This window comes from Aedes aegypti, unplaced genomic scaffold, assembly GCF_002204515.2.
Source record: "Aedes aegypti strain LVP_AGWG unplaced genomic scaffold, AaegL5.0 Primary Assembly AGWG_AaegL5_hic_scaff_1759_PBJ_arrow, whole genome shotgun sequence".
In the NCBI taxonomy this organism is placed as follows: domain Eukaryota; kingdom Metazoa; phylum Arthropoda; class Insecta; order Diptera; family Culicidae; genus Aedes; species Aedes aegypti.
Genome location: NW_018735222.1, coordinates 205,046 through 226,923, shown reverse-complemented (window position 1 = coordinate 226,923; position 21,878 = coordinate 205,046). Strand labels below are relative to the sequence as shown.

At 37.5% G+C, this 21,878-nt stretch overlaps 1 protein-coding gene and 1 long non-coding RNA gene across 2 annotated transcripts; both read left to right on the top strand.

Annotated features, from left to right (window-relative positions):
• Positions 1 to 1,556: 1,556 nt before the first annotated feature.
• Positions 1,557 to 2,090, top strand: LOC110680738. Its single transcript, XR_002502971.1, has 2 exons — positions 1,557 to 1,886; positions 1,943 to 2,090. It is a non-coding gene; the product is annotated as an uncharacterized LOC110680738 (long non-coding RNA).
• Positions 2,091 to 3,088: 998 nt separating this feature from the next.
• On the top strand, positions 3,089 to 4,891 carry LOC5578478 (methionine synthase reductase). The gene is made up of 4 exons (XM_001656951.2): positions 3,089 to 3,314; positions 3,378 to 3,518; positions 3,585 to 3,824; positions 3,977 to 4,891. The coding sequence occupies exons 1-4, from the start codon at positions 3,219 to 3,221 to the stop codon at positions 4,853 to 4,855; spliced, it is 1,356 nt and encodes a 451-aa protein (XP_001657001.1). The 5' UTR covers positions 3,089 to 3,218; the 3' UTR covers positions 4,856 to 4,891.
• The last annotated feature ends 16,987 nt before the right edge of the window (positions 4,892 to 21,878 follow it).

Below are 21,878 nucleotides of genomic sequence, written 5' to 3'. Positions count from 1 at the left end.
GAGACGCCACACAGAAACAGCGACCATGTCCGGGAGCTAATTATATGAAAGATAGCATGCTCACAAGATATAGAACATTAATTTAATAAAATTTCTATAAACTGCTAAACAAAACGCCCAATTATTTGTCTGCACATTATTCATTACTATTAATTAATATCATATAATATTCAAGTCAAAAAAAGAGTAAAATTTACTCTCATTCCAAACAAAATTCATTTGGAATAGAGGGTAAAAATCACTCGTTGACTTGACGTACAAGCGGTTTACTCTTTAATGAGTAAAGGCCCTTTACTCTTTTTATGAGTTAAACTAGTTTCTCTCAAAGAGGGTACTTTTTTACCCTTTAAAGGGTACTTTGGTCTTACAGTGTAAAGCTCTTTGTAACGAACAGACACACCGAGTATTTTTCTCTGTACCATATCCGTAACACCAATTGTAGAAAAGTGTAGTGACAGGATGGAAATGGTAGTCAACTATGACATACCCTATAAGGTGATCATGTCTTCTCGTCAAGAATGGGAAGAAGGTGGACCCAACATCCCTCCAGGGTCTATTAAATTCTACACAGATGGTTCCAAAATGAATAATCTGGCAGGTTCTGGAGTCTACGGACCCCGAACAAAACCTCAATTCACTTAGGACAGTGGTCTACAATATTTCAGGCAGAAATATATGCTATCTTAGAATGTGCGTTACTATGCCTGAAGAGGAAATACAGACACGCAAGTATATGTATTCTCTCCGACAGCCAAGCGGCTCTTCAGGCGCTTAACACTTACACGTGTAACTCAAAACTAGTGGGGGAATGCATTCTAGCTTTGAAAAAACTAGCTCTCTGCAATCGAGTTAACCTATATTGGATCCCAGGCAATGCGGGTCTAGAGGGAAACGAAATTGCCGATGAGCTGGCCAGAAACGGATCTGCTAATAGGTTCACTGGCCCCGAGTCATTCTTCGGAATATCAGACAGTTTCTTAAAAATGGAACTGAACAACTGGCTGGTTAGCCAGACCTCATCAAACTGGGATGCATCTCCTAATACGAGTCAGTCAAAAAGGCTTGAAAATATAAACCCAAAGAAAACCCAACAACTATTAGGTCTCAGCAAAAGGGATCTCAGTTTATACACTGGTCTAGTAACAGGACACTGCCCCAGCAGATACCATTTACAAAAGATCGGTGTTGTTCAAAACTCCAACTGTCGCTTCTGTGACGATGAGCGAGAAACATCAGAACACCTCATCTGCTATTGCAGTGCACAAATCCATTGTAGGTCCAGGATATTTGGTAAGCCCTTCTCAGAGCCTGCCGATATAAGGATCGCAACCCCCAGCAATGTTATAGGCTTTATTAAGCTAATTGCACCAGACTGGGGGAATCCTCACACTGCAGCTTAGGACCATTATTTTTCAATAATAAGGTGTTCATGAGCTCAGAAGTACATAGATCATTTAGTGACATACATGTCACTGGATGATGTATGTACTATACATACAGTAAAAGGGGATATCACAATAGTTCAAGTTAATTGGACGCAGTGATTCAACACCCGACAAAGAAGGAAAACGAAAAAACTTACCGGAAGGAAGTTTTTTCGTTAATATTTATGGATTTCAATTGAAATATGCTGAGATTATTGTGCTGTTAGTGTTAATTTTGCAGATGCAGATATAGACGTTACATAGTGGCGCGTTTTTTTCCAGAACTAAATTCCACCAGGACATCCAGTTTCGGAACGGTCGATAGCGGATGCCGCCGGTTGCTGGATTCGTAAGATTGTTGGATTAACGTTTGGTGCTTTCAGATGCATCTGAACAACTATAGGCCATTGGATTAAAGAGGCGGTGATGGGCGAGTGGACGATCGTATACCCGAAATGTATGGTAAGCGCTAAATATTGTATAGTAATATCTAAGTGATTGAGCTTTAAAACTTCTAGGTTTATATACAAGACCCAAATGAACGGAACTAGAGATGATTGCCGAACTAGAGATCATTGCCGAAGAAGGAATCGTAGTGGCATATCAGTTTAGCACAAGATTTTTTTTTCTAGAAGGATCTCGAATAAAACCGCTTACAAAAGATTGTATTTTGTCCATTGTTTTTCTTTTGCTTCCAACATGTATATGAGATAAAAAGGAATAATCAATCATAAAAGACAATAAATCAATTATACCGCATACGTTCTCCATTTCCATACAATTTTTATAGTTGAACAATTCCTCTACTGTTTGCCTTACCGTGAAATGGATAGTATGTCTACTATTTGACAAACCATGAACGAAAAATTTTGTTCGAGAAAATCAGCGTTTTAAAATGATTACATAACTTAACCGCCTATTCCCCACATTGTTATTTGTTCAATTACCATTTCCCGAACTGTCAGAACCGTTTGTGATAGTGTTGGTTTATTGTTACTTTGGATGTTATAGGGAACTGTTAAGATATTGTCGTAAGTTGTTGTGGATAGTTTTGGAAACAGTGGCTGTATGGTTTCAGCACAGACAAACAGACGTAACACTTAGAACAAATTTCTTCAAAATCCATCACCCAGTTTACACCATCATCATCTGGTGAGCTTGTCGCACGAAAAGGTGTTTCGTGCAACAAGACCGGCAGATGGCGGTAGTGTGAAACGTCAAACGCGAAGAAAAACGTTGCGCGCGCCTCTGGTTGTGAGATTTGTAATATAGCGAATTTGAAATCATCGTTAAATGAGTGGGCGATGAAAATTTCGTCAGTGTTACGTCTGTTTGTCTGTGGTTTCAGTTTATCCGGGAAAACATCAATTAATGATTACACTCTCGATTCAATTAACCCGAAAATGGGTAAACACATCAAGATGTTGACTATGCTAGAAGTCGTCTCTTGCCATGGGCCTGAACTATTCACACGAGACAATTTACTTTAAACATGAGACGTTAATTTAACATCACCTCCACACTAGCGATTTTGCGGCGATTGAAAGGAATTTGGATCAAGCGGCGTGTGGATTATTCTCAAAGAACAACGCGTTTCCGTGCAGGTCCAATGTGCGATGTTTAATTTGACAAGCCGCTTCGAGACGCTGCGATGATTATGAAGGCTTCATTTCAACAAAACAAGCAAACAAACAAAACTTGTTCAGTTTTTGTTGGCGGTCCGCGGATTGCTTGGGAAAAATCTTGAAAAGTTAAGTTCAAAGTACTATTAAAACAAATCCACACAACTGTAAAATGGATTTTATAGAACAATTTAAAAATACAACACTTAGTTTGCCGAAGTTACCCTTACACTACATCGAAACTATTCGTTCGGAAAATGGTCAAGTGGTGAGTAAAGAAATTCATTCCCATTTTCGAATTTTGTGTTATTTTCCAATGTTCAATTTGAAGATTCCAGATCATTTGCAATGCAATTCAAAGCAGCCTTTCGGAACAGGACCCGTATTCAAAACGGGAATTATCAGCTACAAGGTGCTTGCCGAAGGAGAAGGAGTGAAAACCGTTTACGAAGTTTCGATCAAGGAGCCCCCCGTGAGTGGAATTCTATTGAATTCCAACTAGGTATCAAATTTCTTTAATTTCGCGAAACTTTTTCAGAACATGCCGGATTACTTTCCGGGAGATGTGATTGGCATTCTTACACAAAATCTTGCCTCCGACGTTAACTTCGTGCTGGACCGAATGCACCTGACCGAAATAGCCGAATGCGTGTTCGAGGTCAAACTGGCCAAACCGGTGAAGAAGAAAAATCCGGAGCTTCCACCGTACGTTCCTAAGTTCATTACGCCTCGGCGACTGCTGACGGAATGTTTGGACTTCAGAATCATTCCACGAAAAGTAAGTAGAGAGCCGGTTCCTATTCTCCAGTCTTTTGATTCACTTTGGCAGTGGGTTTTTTTTGAAAGCTTAAGAAGTCATATTTGACCACATAATGCGTCGTGCCTTTTACAGTAAACCGGTGCTAATTTGCTTTTCACTTTTCTTTCTAGTTGACCCTGCAAGTGCTAGCTAACTATACTTCTGATCCATGTGAGAAAAGGCTTCTGGAAATCCTTGCATCCAAGGAGGGAGCATCGTTCTACAATGAATTCGTTCTAAAGAATGAAATGAATTTTATGCATTTGCTCAAAATTCTATCCTCCTGCCGTCCATCACTGGCCATGCTGATCGAACATTTTCCACGCTTGCAAGCTAGGCCGTACTCGATAGCGAATTATGACCGTGGAAACCAAATTCGCATCGTCTTTGCTATGTTGAACGATGGCAGGACTGGCATCACAACTACCATGCTGGAAAATAAGCTCCTCTACGCAGCTCGGTACGACAAGTACATTTATATGTACCTCAGGCAGGTGAAGCCCGTTTTCCAGTATCGCGAGGATGATTTAGAGAAGAACATCATAATGATTGGACCCGGTACGGGAATATCGCCATACATGGGATTCCTCGAGTTTCGAAAACGGGCCAAACAGTTCAACAAAAAGTCCAAGATGGGTACAGCCCTGTTACTGACCAGCTGTCGGCATCGTGATCGTAACTACTTGATGCAGGATGAGATTCAGCAGTACATTCAGCTGGGAGTGCTCGATAAAGTGTACGATGCATTTTCCAGAGATGCCGACAGTAGGTACAAATTTGTGCAGGACATCATCGAGGACAAGAAGGATGAATTCATCAAGCTTCTGCTGGAGGACAACACCAAGCTCTACTTGTGCGGCGAGGGAAGAACCATGCTGCCAAGAATTCAGGACACCGTTTCGACGTGTTTGAGTAAGGTCAAAGGAATATCGAAGGTAGAATCTGATGCACTATTAGGTGAGTATAGAAAAACCGGCAAATATTTGTACTATTCAATGATACGCTACTAAATTCGTTGTGTACGCAATAAAAAGCGATAATAAGAAGCCGCATTGGACTTATGTGTGTGAGAAAGCCATCACGTCATAGTTCAAAGCCAACTGAACAAACTAGACGCATAATTTAAAAAAGAAATATCGATTCGATTCTACTTTTTTTTTCTAATGGCAGCACTATGCCTGAACCAGATGCTTTCTCGCTAGACATTATCTTAAAGGGTCATGCATAAATTACGTCACGCTCCAAGGGGGAAGGGAGTTGAACCAAGCGTGACAAACCTTACAAAAATTTCGGAGGACTCATACAAAAGTTGAAATTTAGCTTGACATAATTTGTGTACCATCCCTTATCTTTATTATGGAGATCTTTACTGCTCATACTCGCAATACAGTCCCATTAGGAAAATCATCATGTCGAGAAAAACCCAACTCAGTAGCGTAGTTAGGGGGGTGCGGTAGGTGCGGTCCGCACCGGGCCCCGAGTTCATGGGGGCCCCCAAATGGTGAAATGAATTTGATTTCTAGAAAACTAACACGTTAACAAGTAGATACAAATTCAGTTTGAAGGTGACCTTGATCGGCAATGTGTAGGGGCCCCATGATCAATGGTATAGTGATTAAAGTAAACTACCGTGAGGGCCCCTAACTCTGCGCAGCTCCTAACTCTGCGCACTTTTACCAAAATCCACCAAAATCTGGTAAAATACTTAAATTTTTGTTTAAATTCTTTTTTTCATACAATGCTACAATAGTATTAAAAAGTACGCGAAGAATTTTCTTGACAAATTTACGTTTATTACTTAAATAAAAAATAAAATAGCTTTAAAAATATTGAAAAACGTCCAAATTGACTACCCGTTAGCAAAAATGCTAAGGGAGTACCTCATCACTCAAGTCATTTGAAGCAAATTAAAGAGAATATATTTCAGATTTTTAGTACGTATGCACTAGTTTATTAATCGAGCAATCATCACTGGCACAGTGCAACTTATTTTCTCTTCATTTTCTTATTCTTCTTAAGTGCGCATAGTAAGGAACCATTTTTCAACTATGTTCCTTACTTTGCGCAGCAGTTATAAAACGTCATTTTCAACATACAATCAACCCTCCAGAGGTTGATATTGAAGGGAACCATAGACTTGTCGACACCATCGAGATATGGAATGAAAATGCTTTGGAAAATTGTTTGAGGGAACCATCAAAAGAAGATTAGGAAATGACGTCCATCATATTTTAAGGATTTCTACACTCTGTCCCTTCAATCCACTGTCGCGATTTTTACAGTACCTAATGCATTGTCACATTTTCGTAGACTCCTCCTCCCCTGAACGATGCACGTAATTTTTGAATGCTCCCTAACCATGCAATAAAATAATTTTGATTTTTTGTATAGTTTCATGAGTCAATATCGAGTAATGGAACATCAAGGTTTAATCGTATTTGCTATATAGAAACGCCTATAAAGTACTGTTATCGATCTGCAATAGGAATCGTTCATTAATTACGTCACGCTTATACAGAGCGGCGATACTTCTCGATACATTAAGAATACATTAAGAATGGATATACCCTTTCGCTTAAACTATTCATAAGCGTATTTAATAGAAATGTTCTTATTTATTTTCTTCAAATCCGGATCCGACCCGAATCCGAGACAATTATTTAATACCAAACCCGGACCCGAACCGAACCAAAGAAAATTTGCTTTTTATATTTTCTAGTGAAAATACATAAACAGTGAAAAAGCTAATTTTCCGTAATTTGTACCCTTTTTTATGTTGGTTTAGATTTTAGAAAACTAAGTTAATTACATGTTTTGGAAATCATATGATGATTTCGATTATTTTGAGAGTTGCTCTTAATGGCATTCAGTAACAGTAATGGATCATTGAAGGTAGTTTTTGCAAGTGCTCACCGCATCAAAACAAAGGCGCCACTGTATATGGGATTCAACATTGTGACAGCATTGCTGTTCTGTCAAACACACAAGGCTACGGTGGCGCTATCTATGCTTTCCATAGCGGCAGTTTTGGTTATTTTAATGATCCATTATCAAGGATTGAATTAAAGATAAAATTCACTGCAGTTAGTATACTTCTATGTTAGAAACATTCCACGCTCCACCGGGGACGTAAAGCCGTATAAAGCAAGAAAATGAAGATTAATTAAGAGTTTAAATGCTAGTAATGCTTTTAGTAAACTTTAGCAACTGTTATAAAGAATTTATCGAGTGCGCAGAGTTAGGAACCTAAATGCGCAGAATAAGGAGCATTGCAAAAATGAGTGCGCAGAGTTAGGGACACGGACACCCTTCAGAAAAATTAAAAATTTGCCATAAAAATCATTACTTAATGAAGCTTTTATATTTTTTCCTTTTACATAAGACAAATAAGTATTTGCTCCCAAAATTTTAGAGTATTGTGTTTTGTTTTCACTTAATTACAGCTGTTTGAAATTTAAAAAGCGTTAAGTGCGCAGAGTATGGGGCCTTCACGGTAAATACCCATTCAAAATCTATTCTAAAACGATAAATCGGTTTAATTTTGTAACTCAGGTGGATCTGCCCAAATATGCGGGGCCCAAAATCGTATCTGGAACTGATTTGTAGGTATGTTACCGACTACATTCTTAAACAAGCCGATTTTCATACCATTTATAATTGGAACAATAGACCAGTTACTATGGATATATCTTCGGGACATGGTTTGTACACATTCAGAGCTGATCTCTTTTTAGAGGCTAAGTCTCTATTTTAATGCAAGTCTCTATTTTAAACGGAAGGTCTTAAAAGTCTATTTTAATCATGAAAGGTCTCTAAAGTCACTTTTTTCTTTATTCTGCTTGAAGTGAATCCTGCTTCAAGATCCCAGGGAGACCTTCAGAGACTATTTCACAAGTTCTTCAGGAATTAATTTTCAGATTCCTGAAGGAAAAACTTCAGAAATTCTTCTAGTGATTGTTACGAAAAATTTTTCAGGTATGCTTCTGGGATCTCGTTCAGAATTTTCAATATTGATTCCACCACCAGGTTTCCCAAAACAAAATCTTCCAGCGTTGTTTTAAGGGATGGTTAGAGATTTTTTTTTTCGTAATTTGCTCCAGGAAATCCTTTAGCAGTTCCTGCCCCAGTTGTAACTTTAGAAGATCTCCAAAATTTCCTATAGGAGTTCTTTTAGGAAATAAAAATCATTCTGCAGTTCTTGAAGAAATTCATTCGGAGATTTTTACAGGAAGATCTACGAGAATTTCTATGCCAGTTTCTCTAGTTATCCTTTCAGGAGTTTTATTTGGATTCCTTCAAGATTTTATTCACATTTACCCTAGGAATTGCTCCTGAAATTCTTCCAGGGATTATCCGATATAATATATTTGATACTCTTTCAGGAATTCCTCATTAAATTGGATTTGATTTGATTTCTTCAATTGATGATATGAAGCTGGGATTCTTCAATTTCTCTCAAGCTTCTTATAACATTTCATGCGAAATTACTCCAGCCGTTTTTTTAAACAATTTCTCGTGTTTTTTTTCCATGGATAATCTTCACGAAGGATTCCATGCCAAATCGGTCAGTCACAGAACTCGACCATCTTCGATTTGGATTGAATTTTGCACATGTTTTTGGTATGGTGGAATAAGTATTTTCCATAGAAAAATTGATCATTTTGACAAGTGTAACTTTTGGAAATGGCCTATAAATTTTTGCATGCAACTTATGTGAAAAATTCTAACTCCGAAACTGTTGAATTTGGAGAAAAATGTTCTATTAAGAAGTTGTAGTGAACCGTTTGGACTATAAGAAAAAAATATACACTGAAAAAATATTTTATTTATTTTCATAGAAAAATCAAAAATAAAACTTAAATTTTAAATAACACAAAAACCCCTTTTTAAATTTTCACCATAGAATCTTGATAGTAAACAGATGTTTGGGACAAAGTTTCATGATGGAGAAATTTTTAATAAAAAAGTTTTTCTTAGAACAACTTTTGGTCGATTTTCAAAATTTTGATTTACGTTCTGATGATACAGTAAGCATCTTGAAGTGATTCTAAGGCATAATGATTAAATGAATAATTTATTTAGAAGTAGACATTTTAGAATTATATCAAGTTTAATGCAAGAAACATTGTTTAAATATTAAAATATGCCATTTTCATTAGTTATTTGCGTTTCTCCATTAATAATAATACGTTTTCGAGAGTAAAGACCATATTTTTTTCCACTTACTTATTTTACTTGATGGAAAGTCACGAATGACTAATGAAAATGTATTTTAATATTTAAATAATATTTCTTGCATTAAGGTGAAGATGAATCGAAGCCAATGTTCAAATTTTCAAGAGCACGGATCTGGAGAACTAAGCATCCGTTTGTGCTGAAAACATAACACTGCGGAACACGTTTTTGTCTCGAGCACCAAAATACTGCTATTCACTAAATTAAGGGTTGCTGAATCCATTGCCGTTTTCAGAAATATCATAGCACGTCTAGTTTTTGAGATATTGACTGTTGAAAATGCAAAAAATGACTATTTCAGCTTACTTGCATGCAAGTTTGCCAGCTTGTAAGGTAATATATTGGCTTAATTTGCCACAGAATTCAAACTTTATGTGTATAACAATACTTATCATCAAAGTTTGTAATACTTTCGATGCGGAAAAGTTATTTTTTGATGGTTTAGAGAATTGTTGTATTTTGCCATATAGAAGAAACGAAGAATTTTGTATGGAGACTGCAAGCATGTTGAAAAAATCGGTTTAATCGAAATTTAATCGCGCAATTTCAATCAAATTATGTCTGAAATGAAAGTTCAAGTTCTATTTTGCATGTTTGGCGGATTAGATCACAAAAAAAATTGATAAATCGTACTTTAAATTTCATGTAAACATGAATAAAACCATTGTTTTATACAACTTTGGCGACCTGTAGCTAAAAATTGTGACGTGCTGGAACATTTCTGAGAATGGCACCAGATTCAGCAACCCCAAATCTACTAGAGACACATAATTTAATCCTTGAGACACGCAAAAATGTCATTTTTGTTACGCTGTGTAATCGATTGGTCATCACCAGCTAGGAACCAATCGATTAAGTTTTCAGCTTGAACGGATGTTCGGATCTGCAGATCCGTGCTCTTGAAAATTTGAACTTTGGCTACGATTCATCTTCACCTTAAACTCGATATAATTCAAAAATGGCTACTTCTAAATAAATTATTCATATAATCATTATGCCTTAGAATCATTTCAAGATGCTTACTGTATCATCAGAACGTAATTATTTTGACAAAAAATCAAAATTTTGAAAATTTACTAAACGTTGTTTTTAGAAAAACTTTTTTCTTCAAAATTTCTCCTCCATGAAAGTTTGTCCCAAACATCTGTTTACTATCAAGATTCTATGGTGAAAATTTAAAAAATATTCAAAATGGGTTTTATTTTGTAAATTAGAATTTAAGTTTTTTTTTTTATTTTTTTATGAAAATTAATGAAATATTTTTCAATGTATATTTTTTTCTTATAGTCCAAATGGCTCACTACAACTTCTTAATAGAACATTTTTCTTTAAAATCAACAGTTTTGGAGTTAGAATTTTTCAAATAAGTTGCATGCAAAAATTTATAGGCCATTTCCAAAAGTTACACTTGAGTCAAAATGATCAATTTTACTATGGAAAACACTTATTCCATCATACCAAAAACATGTGCAAAATTCAATACAAATCGAAGACAATCGAGCACGATTTTTATTTTTTCGACTCATTCTGGATGGAATTTGTCTCATGGTTTCTTTAAAAGTTCATCTTATACTACAGTAAATAATCTAGTAATTTCTATCATATAGGCAATTTATCTTCAAAATCCTTCTAGACTTCCTCAAGAGCCCAGGAGTTGCTTCAAAGAACTTTGTAGGAGTTCATCAAGGGTTACTTTCGACTACAGACATGGTAGAATCAAGCAAATTTGTAATCTGCTGAAAATTGCCGTTGTGAGCGCTTAAGTTAAATGGTAGTTTTTACAGCACAATTGTTTTGCGTATATTTTAGGATTCATTTTGAAATATCTCCTGAATTTTTGAAAAATTTCACAAATGATTCCTGAAAAAAATCCTTGATCCTTTTCTGGAGATATCCTGGGAAAATGATTGGGAAAATTCTTCGAAGACATCTTTGGGAAATTTCTCTAAGAACTTCTACAATAATTCCTGAAACAATCTTAGGAACCATCTCTGGAGTGATTCCTGAATCAAATCTGAATGATAATTTTGAAAGAAATTCTAAAAAACCATGGAGAAAATACTTATTGAAGTCTAGAAGATGCTGTAATCAGAACTTTGGTAGAAATTTTAAGAAAACGATGGTAAATCTTGGAGTACTTATTATTTGCTTGAAAAAAAATGTGAAAGAATCTTTGAAAGTATTCATGAGGTAACTTCTATTATACTTAGAAACATTCTGCGTTTATTTTTTTAATAGTATTCTTAGAAAGTTCGTAAAAATGACAGAATGAACTTCTGAAAAAATCTGTGGAGCTCATTTTGTTTGAATTTTATTTGAAGCTACTTTAGGCAAATTTATTCATTATTAAATGTTAAATTGAATTGTCAAAATTTTCTTAGAATACGCTGTATACGAATCATTGATTACCAGTACTACTTTGCCATTGTATATTCCTACTTTCATGGTAATTCACTGGAAACCCTCTCGATAATTTTCAGTAGACTAATGTATTTCTGACCAAGAAAGTAGAAAAGAATAACTGTAGGCTCATTAATTGATATTTATGCCATTAAACCACTTACACAACATATCAACGTAAGTACCACCACTTCAGTAATTCAACAAATGTTATTTGTTCAAAGTTTATTTCAACAGTCGATTTCACATTAGCGTCTTATATTTAAACGGCGTTCGCCTTAATTTTAGGGGCCTCTAAATCGATCTCCGCACCGGGCCCCAAAAACCCTAGCTACGCCACTGACCCAACTGAACATTATTGCAAAAGTTTTCGCATCGCCGCTGCTGGCAGCAAAAAAAGTAAGAGGTTGTTTCCGAGATACGACCGCCAAATAACGTTAGCATCTTTTATTTCCTGGTTTGAGACCGTCACGAACTTATGAAAGATTTGTACTGCTAGAAATTTAATCAATTTTAACATGTTGCATGTCAATTTTGACGTATTATGGACAGGCTTGATAATACTCCTCAACATCATCAGAGTTCGGTGAAATACTCTAGTGCAGCGTGCTACCTTTGCCTCTTTGTGAGGGAGCAAAAAACTGCTAAGCAGAGAGGCAGACTCAGTTCCAGCTCACCCGCCTTTCTGGGAAACCCAGAGAGATGATGCTTTGGACAAATCATTCACTATGCTGGAATTTTCTATGGCTCTTCTTTCATTAGATATCTCCCCTCTTGGACGCGATATGATTAAGTTCAATCTTCTTAAAAATCTCCCTGATATCGCAAAAAGACGGTTGCTTGACCTGTTCAACTTATTCATGGAGTACAACATTGTTCCTCCCGAATGGAGACAGGTCAAAGTAATAGCTATTCAAAAGCCTGGGAAACCAGCGTCCGATCACAACTCATACCGCCCGATCGCTATGTTATCATGTTTAAGGAAATTGCTGGAAAAAATGATTCGATCACAACTCGATCACTGGGTCGAATCAAACAATATGCTTTCAAGAACTCAATTTGGCTTTCGCAAGGGTGAAGGAACAAACGATTGTCTAGCGTTGCTTTCATCAGACATTCAACTAGCCTTTGCTGACAAGGAGCAATTGGCTTCAGTCTTTCTGGATATTAAGGGCGCTTTTGATTCAGTTTCCATTGAGTTATTGTCAGAAAGCCTGCACAATTGTGGACTACCTGGGATATTGAATAATTTCTTGTACAATTTGTTGTCAGAAGAACACATGAGCTGCACTCTCGGTCAACTGACAAATTCCAGAATTAGCTATATGGGTCTTCCCCTAGGCTCATGTCTAATTTCCTTGCTTTATAATTTTTATGTTCAAGATATTGACAACTGTTTGGAAGAACCATGCACGCTGAGACAACTTGCAGATGATGCTGTGGTCTCTATGAAGGGCCCACGAGCGGAAATCTTGCAAAGACCATTGCACAATTCCCTTGATAATCTATCCACTTAGGCTAGAAATTTAGAGATCGAGTTTGCGCCGCAAAAAACTCAACTGGTTGTATTTTCTAGGAAGCGGAATCCAGCCCAACTAAAGCTTAAGCTTTTGGGAACAGACATCGACCAGTATTTGACTCCAAAATACCTTGGGGTCTGGTTTGATTCAAAATGCAGTTGGCGAACCCATATTAGGTATTTAACGGAAAAATGCCAACAAAGGATCAATTTTCTACGAACAATTTCCGGAACATTGTGGGGTGCTCACCCGGAAGACCTCATAAAACTCTATAAAACCATTCTCTCTGTTCTAGAGTATGTCTCTTTATGTTTTCTCTCAGCAGCAAACTGCCACCTGATTAAATTGGAACGAATTCGTTGTTTGCGTATCGCCTTAGGATGTATGCACTCGACACATAATGCGAGCCTGGAGGTACTGGCAGGGGTTTTACCGCTACAGGACCGATTCTGGAAGCTCTCGCTAAGAATACTTATTAAATGTGGAGTGAGCAACACACTCGTCATCGAAAACTTCGAAGAATTGCTCAAACTGAATACTCAGTCAAAATTCATAAGTGTTTATCTCTACTACACTGCCCATATTCGCATAACAGTCCCATGTTCTATGGTGTTTCCTATATACATGGGACTGTTATACGAATATGGGCAGTACATGTCATCTGACATTAGCCTTCCATGTTATAACCCTCCACGTGTACGCTTCACCAATGACAGTTCCTCTGTTGAATACGATCTGACCATGAAACAAGCTATTCCAGGAATTCCAGATCAATTTCGATGTATTACTATCCCACGTATTTTTAACGCAAAGTACCAGAATGTCGATTCCTACAGGAGATATCTCACTGACGGGCCCCGCATAAATGGATCCACTGGCTTCGGTGTCTTCAATAAAAACTCTTCCGCCTTCCGAAAACTTCAGGAACCTTGCACGGTTTATGTTGCTGAGCTGGCAGCATGATCTCAAACTGCCCGCAGACCACTTCTTCATCTTCTCGAATAGCCTGAACTTAGGCTCTCCGGACGTGTTAAGCATGCATCTTATTTTCTTACAAAAATAAGAGAGCATATGTGTGCACTGGTTGAAAAATCATATGAGATTACCTTTGTATGGGTCCCCTCACATTGCTTGATTTATGACAATGAAAAGCCAGACTCTCTCGCAAAGGTGGGCGCTGAGGAAGGTGAGATATATGATAGAAGAATTTCACACGATGAATTGTTTCATTTAGTACGTCAAAGTTCTCTTACGGTTGGCAAAGCGATTGGCTAAATGGCCAACTGGGACGGTGATTACATTCCATAGTTCCTAGAGTTTCCTTGCAAGCCTGGTGGAAAGGTTTGGACGTAAGTTGAGATTTCATTCGCGTGATGTCAAGACTTATGTTCAACCATTACTTGCTAGACGCACATTTATTTTATTTATTTGCTTTTACATCAATTAGCTTGATAAAACCTCGCCAACAACATTTCGCCAATTCACTCGGTTCATGGCCGCTTCTCTCCATCCTCGACTGCGACCCGCGCTCTGAAGGTCCTGGTTCACCTGGTCAATCCACCTAACTCGCTGCGCCCCACGCCTTCTTGTTCCGACCAAAGACAAATGTTTTATGGCTCATAAGGTAATCTAGAATGCCGTGAAAAGTGTACTGCGATCTGTCAAACTTGGCGCCACACGCCGTTCTCCTGCACGTCCCCGAAGATCGTCCTTAGCACTCGGCGTTCGAAAACCCCAAGAGCGTGGAAGTCCTCCTCGAGCATAGTCCACGCCTCATGCCCGTAAAGGACTACCGGTCTTATGAGCGTTTTTTACATCGCGCATTTGATGCGGGGGTGAATCTTTCGTTACCGCAATTTCTTCCGGAGACCGTAGTAGGCACGACTTCCACTGATGATGCGCCTTCGTATTTCACTATTTGACGTTTGAGCAGTGCCATATTCATTAGTTGCCATGGTCACATAAATAACACAGCTCCGCTCAAACGTCAGATAATGAACTCGTGCATTGGTCCATTGTCAGCCGACAGCAAGGATCCGAGGTAGAGGAACTCGTCCACCATCTCGAAGGTATCCCCGTCTATCGTGACACTGCTTCCAAGACGGGCCCTGTCGCGCTCAGTTCCGCCTACCAGCATGTACTTTGTTTTCGACGCATTCACCATTAGTCCGACTCTTGTTGCTTCGCGTTTAAGGCGGGTGAACAAATTTACCACCGTTTCAAATTTTCTCCCAATAATATCCATGTCGTCCGCTCTCCGCATGACACCTTCAAGTGCAATATTGATCAACAGGCACGAAAGTCCGTCGCCCTGTCGTATCCCCGCCGAGACTCGAACGAACTAGAGTGTTCGCCGGAGATCTTCACGCAGTTTTGCACACCGTCCATCGTTGCTCTAATCAATCTTGTGAGCTTCCCGGGAAAGCTGTTCTCGTCCATGATCTTCCATAGCTCTACACGGTCAATACTGTCGTATGCCGCCTTGAAATCGATGAGCAAATGGTGCGTAGGGACCTGGTACTCACGGCATTTCTGGAGGATTTGCCGCACGGAAAAGATCTGGTCCGTTGTCGAGCGGCCGTCGATGAAACCTGCTTGATAATTTCCCACGAACTCGTTTGCTACAGGTGATAGACGACGGAAGAGAATCTGAGATAGCACTTTGTAGGCGGCGTTTAGGATAGTGATTGCACGATAATTTTCACACTCCAGTTTGTCGCCCTATTTGTAGATAGGGCTTATAACGCCTTGCTTCCACTCCTCCGGTAGTTGTTCCGTTTCCCAGATTCTGACTATCAGGCGATGCAGACAAGCGGCCAACCTGTCCGGGCCCATCTTGATGAGTTCGGCTCCGATACCATCCTTGCCAGCGGCCTTGTTGTTCTTGAGCTGTTGAATGGTGTGGTGAATTATGAACTGAGCCCAGCAGGCGTGGCGATGGGGATTCATTCGAGAACCATAGTCAGTTGTGTGTGGACGTTTATCTCTTTTGAAGTGCGCGAATTCTGTAATCGAATAAATCTTATTATACCAACTTGTTATCGTTATTTTGTGTAAAATACCACATATTCTGGCGACGAGAAGAACCTACGTTGATTCCTGCCAAGCGGAATAATGTAAGTAAAAAAATCTGAATACTTTTGCAAAAGTTGGGACATCAGAGAGAAAATTTTCAAACAAATAGTTGCCATAGCGACGGTTTGAACATGCTGTGTCGGGCTGTGAAAAGTTCGCCTTAGAAGGGAACATGCTTCAATGAAAAGTTCGCCTTAGAAGGGAACTCGTTCAAAGAAAAGTTCGCCTTAGAAGGGAACATGCTTCAATGAAAAGTTCGCCTTAGAAGCCCAAGGAACAATTGGTAGCTTTTAAGATACTTACGTGTTTAATACAAGCTGCATAGTAGCAACCATTGCTGAACAAATTTTTAGTTGAATCATTAATTGAATAAAATTAATTTCCGCTTATAAAAAAGCTGTTATTCCACTTGCAGTTTGTGTTTTGAATAAGAGCTGAATAAACCTCCAAAAATGCAAATATAGTAGCTTTTGTTCTACAACACATAAGAAGTTTAACAATTGACTGATTAAAAGCTTCTATAGGTTGTAGCCATCATTTTAGTAGCATATTGAACATTTGATTAACAACAAATCGTACAAAAGTTTTAGTGTCTAATACTTAAAATGTTGACCAGCATGATTAGTAAAACTTATAAACAATGTGAATAACAGTATATGAGTATGCTCTTATTCAAGCAAAACATATTATGTCATCTACTTTTAAGTTTCTATATTATGTCGTTTTATGTTATTTTCAAATGTTTCAAATGTTTTTCAAATCAAATCTAAGACGTGTATGCGATGGTTGGATTAACGTAATGGACGTAATGGCGACGTAATGGATCAACGAGGGTAAAGTTCGAATCACATTGGATTAAAAACATCAAAATTTAAATTTTCCATATGTAGTGATCATCATCTGCAACGTTATTGATATCGGAAAAAGTTACTAATCATAACATTGTTAAGCATAATCGAAATAAAAATAATAATTTAACAACAGTTACATGAAAGTGGTTACCCAACTTACAGTCAAGTGTCACAAATAAACATACATAGTTAATTATTGTGGAATAATGATGACAGCTGAAAAAATGCCCTACAAAGAGCTGAGAAGATGGTATTTAGATCCAAATTTAAGTCAATGTTCAACATTTTTCATTGGAATGAATAATAGTAGAATCAATACTTATTAAACTTCTCCAAAGAATCTCTGCCGACTTGTCAAGATTGTTTTACTAATGAGTTGAACAAGTCATTTTTCCTTCTTTAAAAGAGCCAATATTCCACCAAACAAATATAATTGTGTAAACAGATGTACAGGAGACGAACTAACGTTTTGGTTGCTTCGCACTTCAGCTGTTTCCATGTTTAACATGAACATGATCAAAAGCTGAATAGGTATTTTATAAAATCCTAATACAACATAGATATATCATCCGAGCAGGTCATCCAAAGAAGTCCAAAATAACGATTACTAAACACATTGTTCAGCAACAAAGAAGCCTTACAAAAGAGGTCACACCATAGCCAAATTTTTGAAAAATGGACAAAATATCTAAAAATTGCGTTGTATTCCTAATGTATTGCAATGTTCAACTTACTAATATTATTATTATTTATCTTTATTTGGGTGGCTTTTTCGCCCTTGGCGAATTCGCCACTAACTTACTATTATATATATTATAATATTATATATATTATAATATATTATAATATATAAAAACATATTGGATACAATAATAACTGATGCTTTCTCAATACAATATTTAATTATGTTTAGAAAACATTTTGAATCAGTCTTCTGGCATAGGATTATTGATTGAAATATATTTTATATTTGTATAATGTTCAACAGATGGAAAAAGTACGACAAATAATTAAAATATTACCCTAGTAGAAATATTATACTTTTAATAAATGAATTTTAGTATCGTTAGATTAACAATTCAATTAAAGTTTTAACAAGTTAAAACTTATTATGAAATTCGATTAATCATTTCAGACTGTTTTTACTTTGTGAATAAACTTTATTTTTGACCAGCATTGAAATAAATTTTCTCACTGTGCGCTATAAATAGCCGACTGAGTTCAGCTCGCATCAGTACTGAACAGCAGCAGAAGTAATGCGCTTATTCAGTTGTTGATCAGCATAGCACATGTTAGTTATTGTTGAATAGAAGCTCAAGCATGATCAATAATCAGCTACAAGAGGTTTATATTGGGCACTGGAAGGCTGATATATGAATTCAAGGATGACGCAGATGGCAAGGTATACCGCTGACGATGGGAAGGTCTCGAGTTTGAATCCAGTATCCAGGTAATTATTGAAAGTGGTTATTAATTCATGGTAAAAGTGTACACTGCATTTGATGTATACGGTGTTAGTGATCTTTAGTCATTTATTTGTTTTCAATTAATTTTGTGGCAGTTGAATAAAAGCTGAGATGAATGCTTATAAAGCGATTTTGAAGTTGTAGAATAAAGTCAATATACAACGACACGCTTTATAACTTCTCCAAATTTGTGTGAACAACGCCTGAACAAAGGCTTCACTTGGAAATAATTAAAATGTTGTTCAACATGATGCTGAATTAAACTGCAATAATGTAGTTTGTTAAACTAGCGTTGTTAAATCATCAATCCTTATTAAGCTAAGTGAAACCTGAATAAACATCATTACAATATATGATTATAGTCACTAAATGATAAGAAGCTTAATAATTTCGCCAGATTTGCTTGAACAATGTGTGCGTAGCAGCTGCAAAGTAATATAATAAAGCAACTATTCAGTATGCAGTTGTGAAAAATTGCTTAATAAATGATTATAAAATAGGCAAATGTTTCTTGGGAGGGGACTTGCCTTAGCGGCGGATACGATCCGTCGGGTCAGGCTGTAAAAAAAAGGGTTCGCCTTAGAAGGGAACTTGACTTTGCTACGGATACGATCCGTCAGGCTGTAAAACAGGACAAGTTTGCCATTGAAGAAACTTGGCTTAAGGGTAGTTTCGATATATTGGGTAAGGCTGTGTAATAGGAAAATTCGCCTTAGACAGGAACTTACCTCAACAAGGAATTAAATTTATAATGTAAAATAAAAAAAAATATTACTTGGCAACATACTGTGTTAGAATAACAAATTTTGGAAGCACTTCAACGTTCAATTGGTAGCGCCAAATAAGCGAATGGAGAATAAGCTATAACTTACTATAACATTTCACTAAGATCTCCCAAAGTTTGTAAAAGTATTTTTGAAATAGAGACGCGATCCCATAACATTTTGTCTGTAATTCACTTAACGCAGATGGAAGACCAGTTGTTCAAACTACCACCGTTCGAATGCGACAATGTTCCAATAACGGAGTTGCGCCAGTCATGGTTCGACTACAAGAGACAGTTCGAATACATCGCCGCTGCAATGGGCAAGAAGAAGAAGAAAAAACTCAAGAGTATCTTTCTAGCGATTGCTGGTCGTCAGCTTCAACGTATATACGAAAGTTTGCCGGAGGACAACCGTGAGACTGCCGATGGTGAGGATGATTTCGACAACGTCATGCGGCGGTTGGACAACTACTTCGCTCCAAAACGACACGATACCTTTGAGCGACACTCTTTCTGGACGCAGAAACCTATCGCCGGAGAAACTCTGGACAAATTCTTGCTCCGCGCCAAAGTTTTGGCAACGAAGTGTCAATTTGGGACCACAGAAAAAGAAGGTCGAGATGCAGCCGTGATTGACAAGATTGTTATGCTTGCACCACCGGAACTACGACGCAAGATACTGGAGAAGCCTAACATAAACCTGGACGATCTGACGAATCTGGTCAACACTCATTTATCTATCCAACATCAGATTCGTGAGTTGAATCAACACGCAGGAAACAGCTTACAACCGACTCGTAGCAGTGCTTTTGTTAACAAGATATCACCGAAGAATGAAGGCAAATCAGGATGGAAGCAGAATCATCAAGCTACCGAGTGTGGCAGGTGTGGCAACAGACTCCACAAGCCCGAAGAGCACTGTCCGGCAAAGAACGTAAAGTGTCACAATTGTGGTTATATCGGACACTTCGCCAAAAAGTGCCGATTCGATTCCAATAAAGGGAAAAACGAACAACCACGATCAATGAAGCGCAAATCTTCTGATCATCAAGATCATCACCGTTACAAAATGCCAAGAGTCAACGCCGTTGAAGCCAACGATTTTCCCGAACCACGTGCTGTGAAAGATGAAGCTGCATCTCAGAAATCATTCGTATATGCAATTAGCGATAACCACGACGAGATGGTCTGGTGCAAAGTTGGCGGTATACTCATCGAAATGATGATCGATTCGGGACATTCGACCACTCATCAACTTTTACGTGTAACAAATTTGATCCGTTCCAACAAATCTGAAGGCTATTCTACTGGTCTTGCTCTTCTAGATATAGAAAAAGCATTCGACAGTGTTTGGCATGAAGGTTTGATTGTAAAATTAAATAACTTTAATTTTCCAACATACATTGTTAGAATAATTCAAAGTTATCTGTCAAATCGTACACTTCAGGTTAATTATCAGAACTCCAGATCTGAAAGACTTCCTGTAAGAGCTGGTGTTCCTCAAGGCAGCATTTTGGGACCAATATTATACAATATTTTCACATCTGACTTACCTGAGTTACCTCAGGGATGTCAAAAATCTTTGTTTGCGGATGACACAGGCCTCTCCGCCAAAGGACGAAGCCTGCGTGTCATCTGTAGTCGATTGCAAAAAAGTTTGGATATTTTTTCTTCATACTTGCAAAAATGGAAGATTTCTCCTAATGCTTCCAAAACTCAACTAATAATATTCCCACATAAACCAAAAGCTCTTTATTTGAAACCTTCAAGTAGACATGTTGTCACGATGAGAGGGGTTCCAATAAATTGGTCAGATGAAGTTAAGTATCTAGGGCTCATGCTAGATAAGAATTTAACTTTCAAAAATCACATTGAGGGCATTCAAGCCAAATGTAATAAATATGTAAAATGTCTCTATCCCCTTATTAATAGAAAATCAAAACTTTGTCTTAAGAACAAGCTGTTGATATTCAAACAAATTTTCAGGCCAGCCATGTTGTATGCTGTACCAATATGGACTAGCTGTTGTAATACCAGGAAGAAAGCTCTGCAGAGAATTCAAAATAAAATTTTGAAAATGATTCTGAGGCTTCCTCCCTGGTATAGTACCAATGAGTTACATAGAATATCCAATGTTGAAACATTGGAACAAATGTCAAATACAATCATTAATAATTTCAGGCAAAAATCGTTACAATCTTCTATTGCCACGATTAATGCGTTATATGTTTAGGTTAAGTTAGGTTAAGTATATTAAAAACGTTTTTTTTTCTCATATAAGCAGGTGAAATCAACTCACCTGTAAAAAAACTGAACTGCTACGGCAAATGAAATGTAATATGTTGTTAACAAAATGTTAATTAAATCTTAAATTTGTTTTACCAAATTAGGATGATAGTGTTGTCAAATAACACAGAACACCTAGATATAAGAAATGAATGTAATGTTTAAAATGATACTAATAAAGAAATTTAAAAAAAAAAAAAAATGATCGATTCGGGTAGTAAATATAATATTATCGATGAATTGACATGGCACTACATGCAGAACAGGAATGCTTTCGTGAAGAATGTGCGTCCATCGTCCAAACAGTTATCGGCTTATGCACAACAAAAACCCTTGGTAATCAGGTGTACCTTCGATGCCGAAATAGCGGTTGTCGCGGGTGGCGAACTCAGTTTTAACGCCACTTTTTACGTTGTAAAATGTGGAGAACAGAA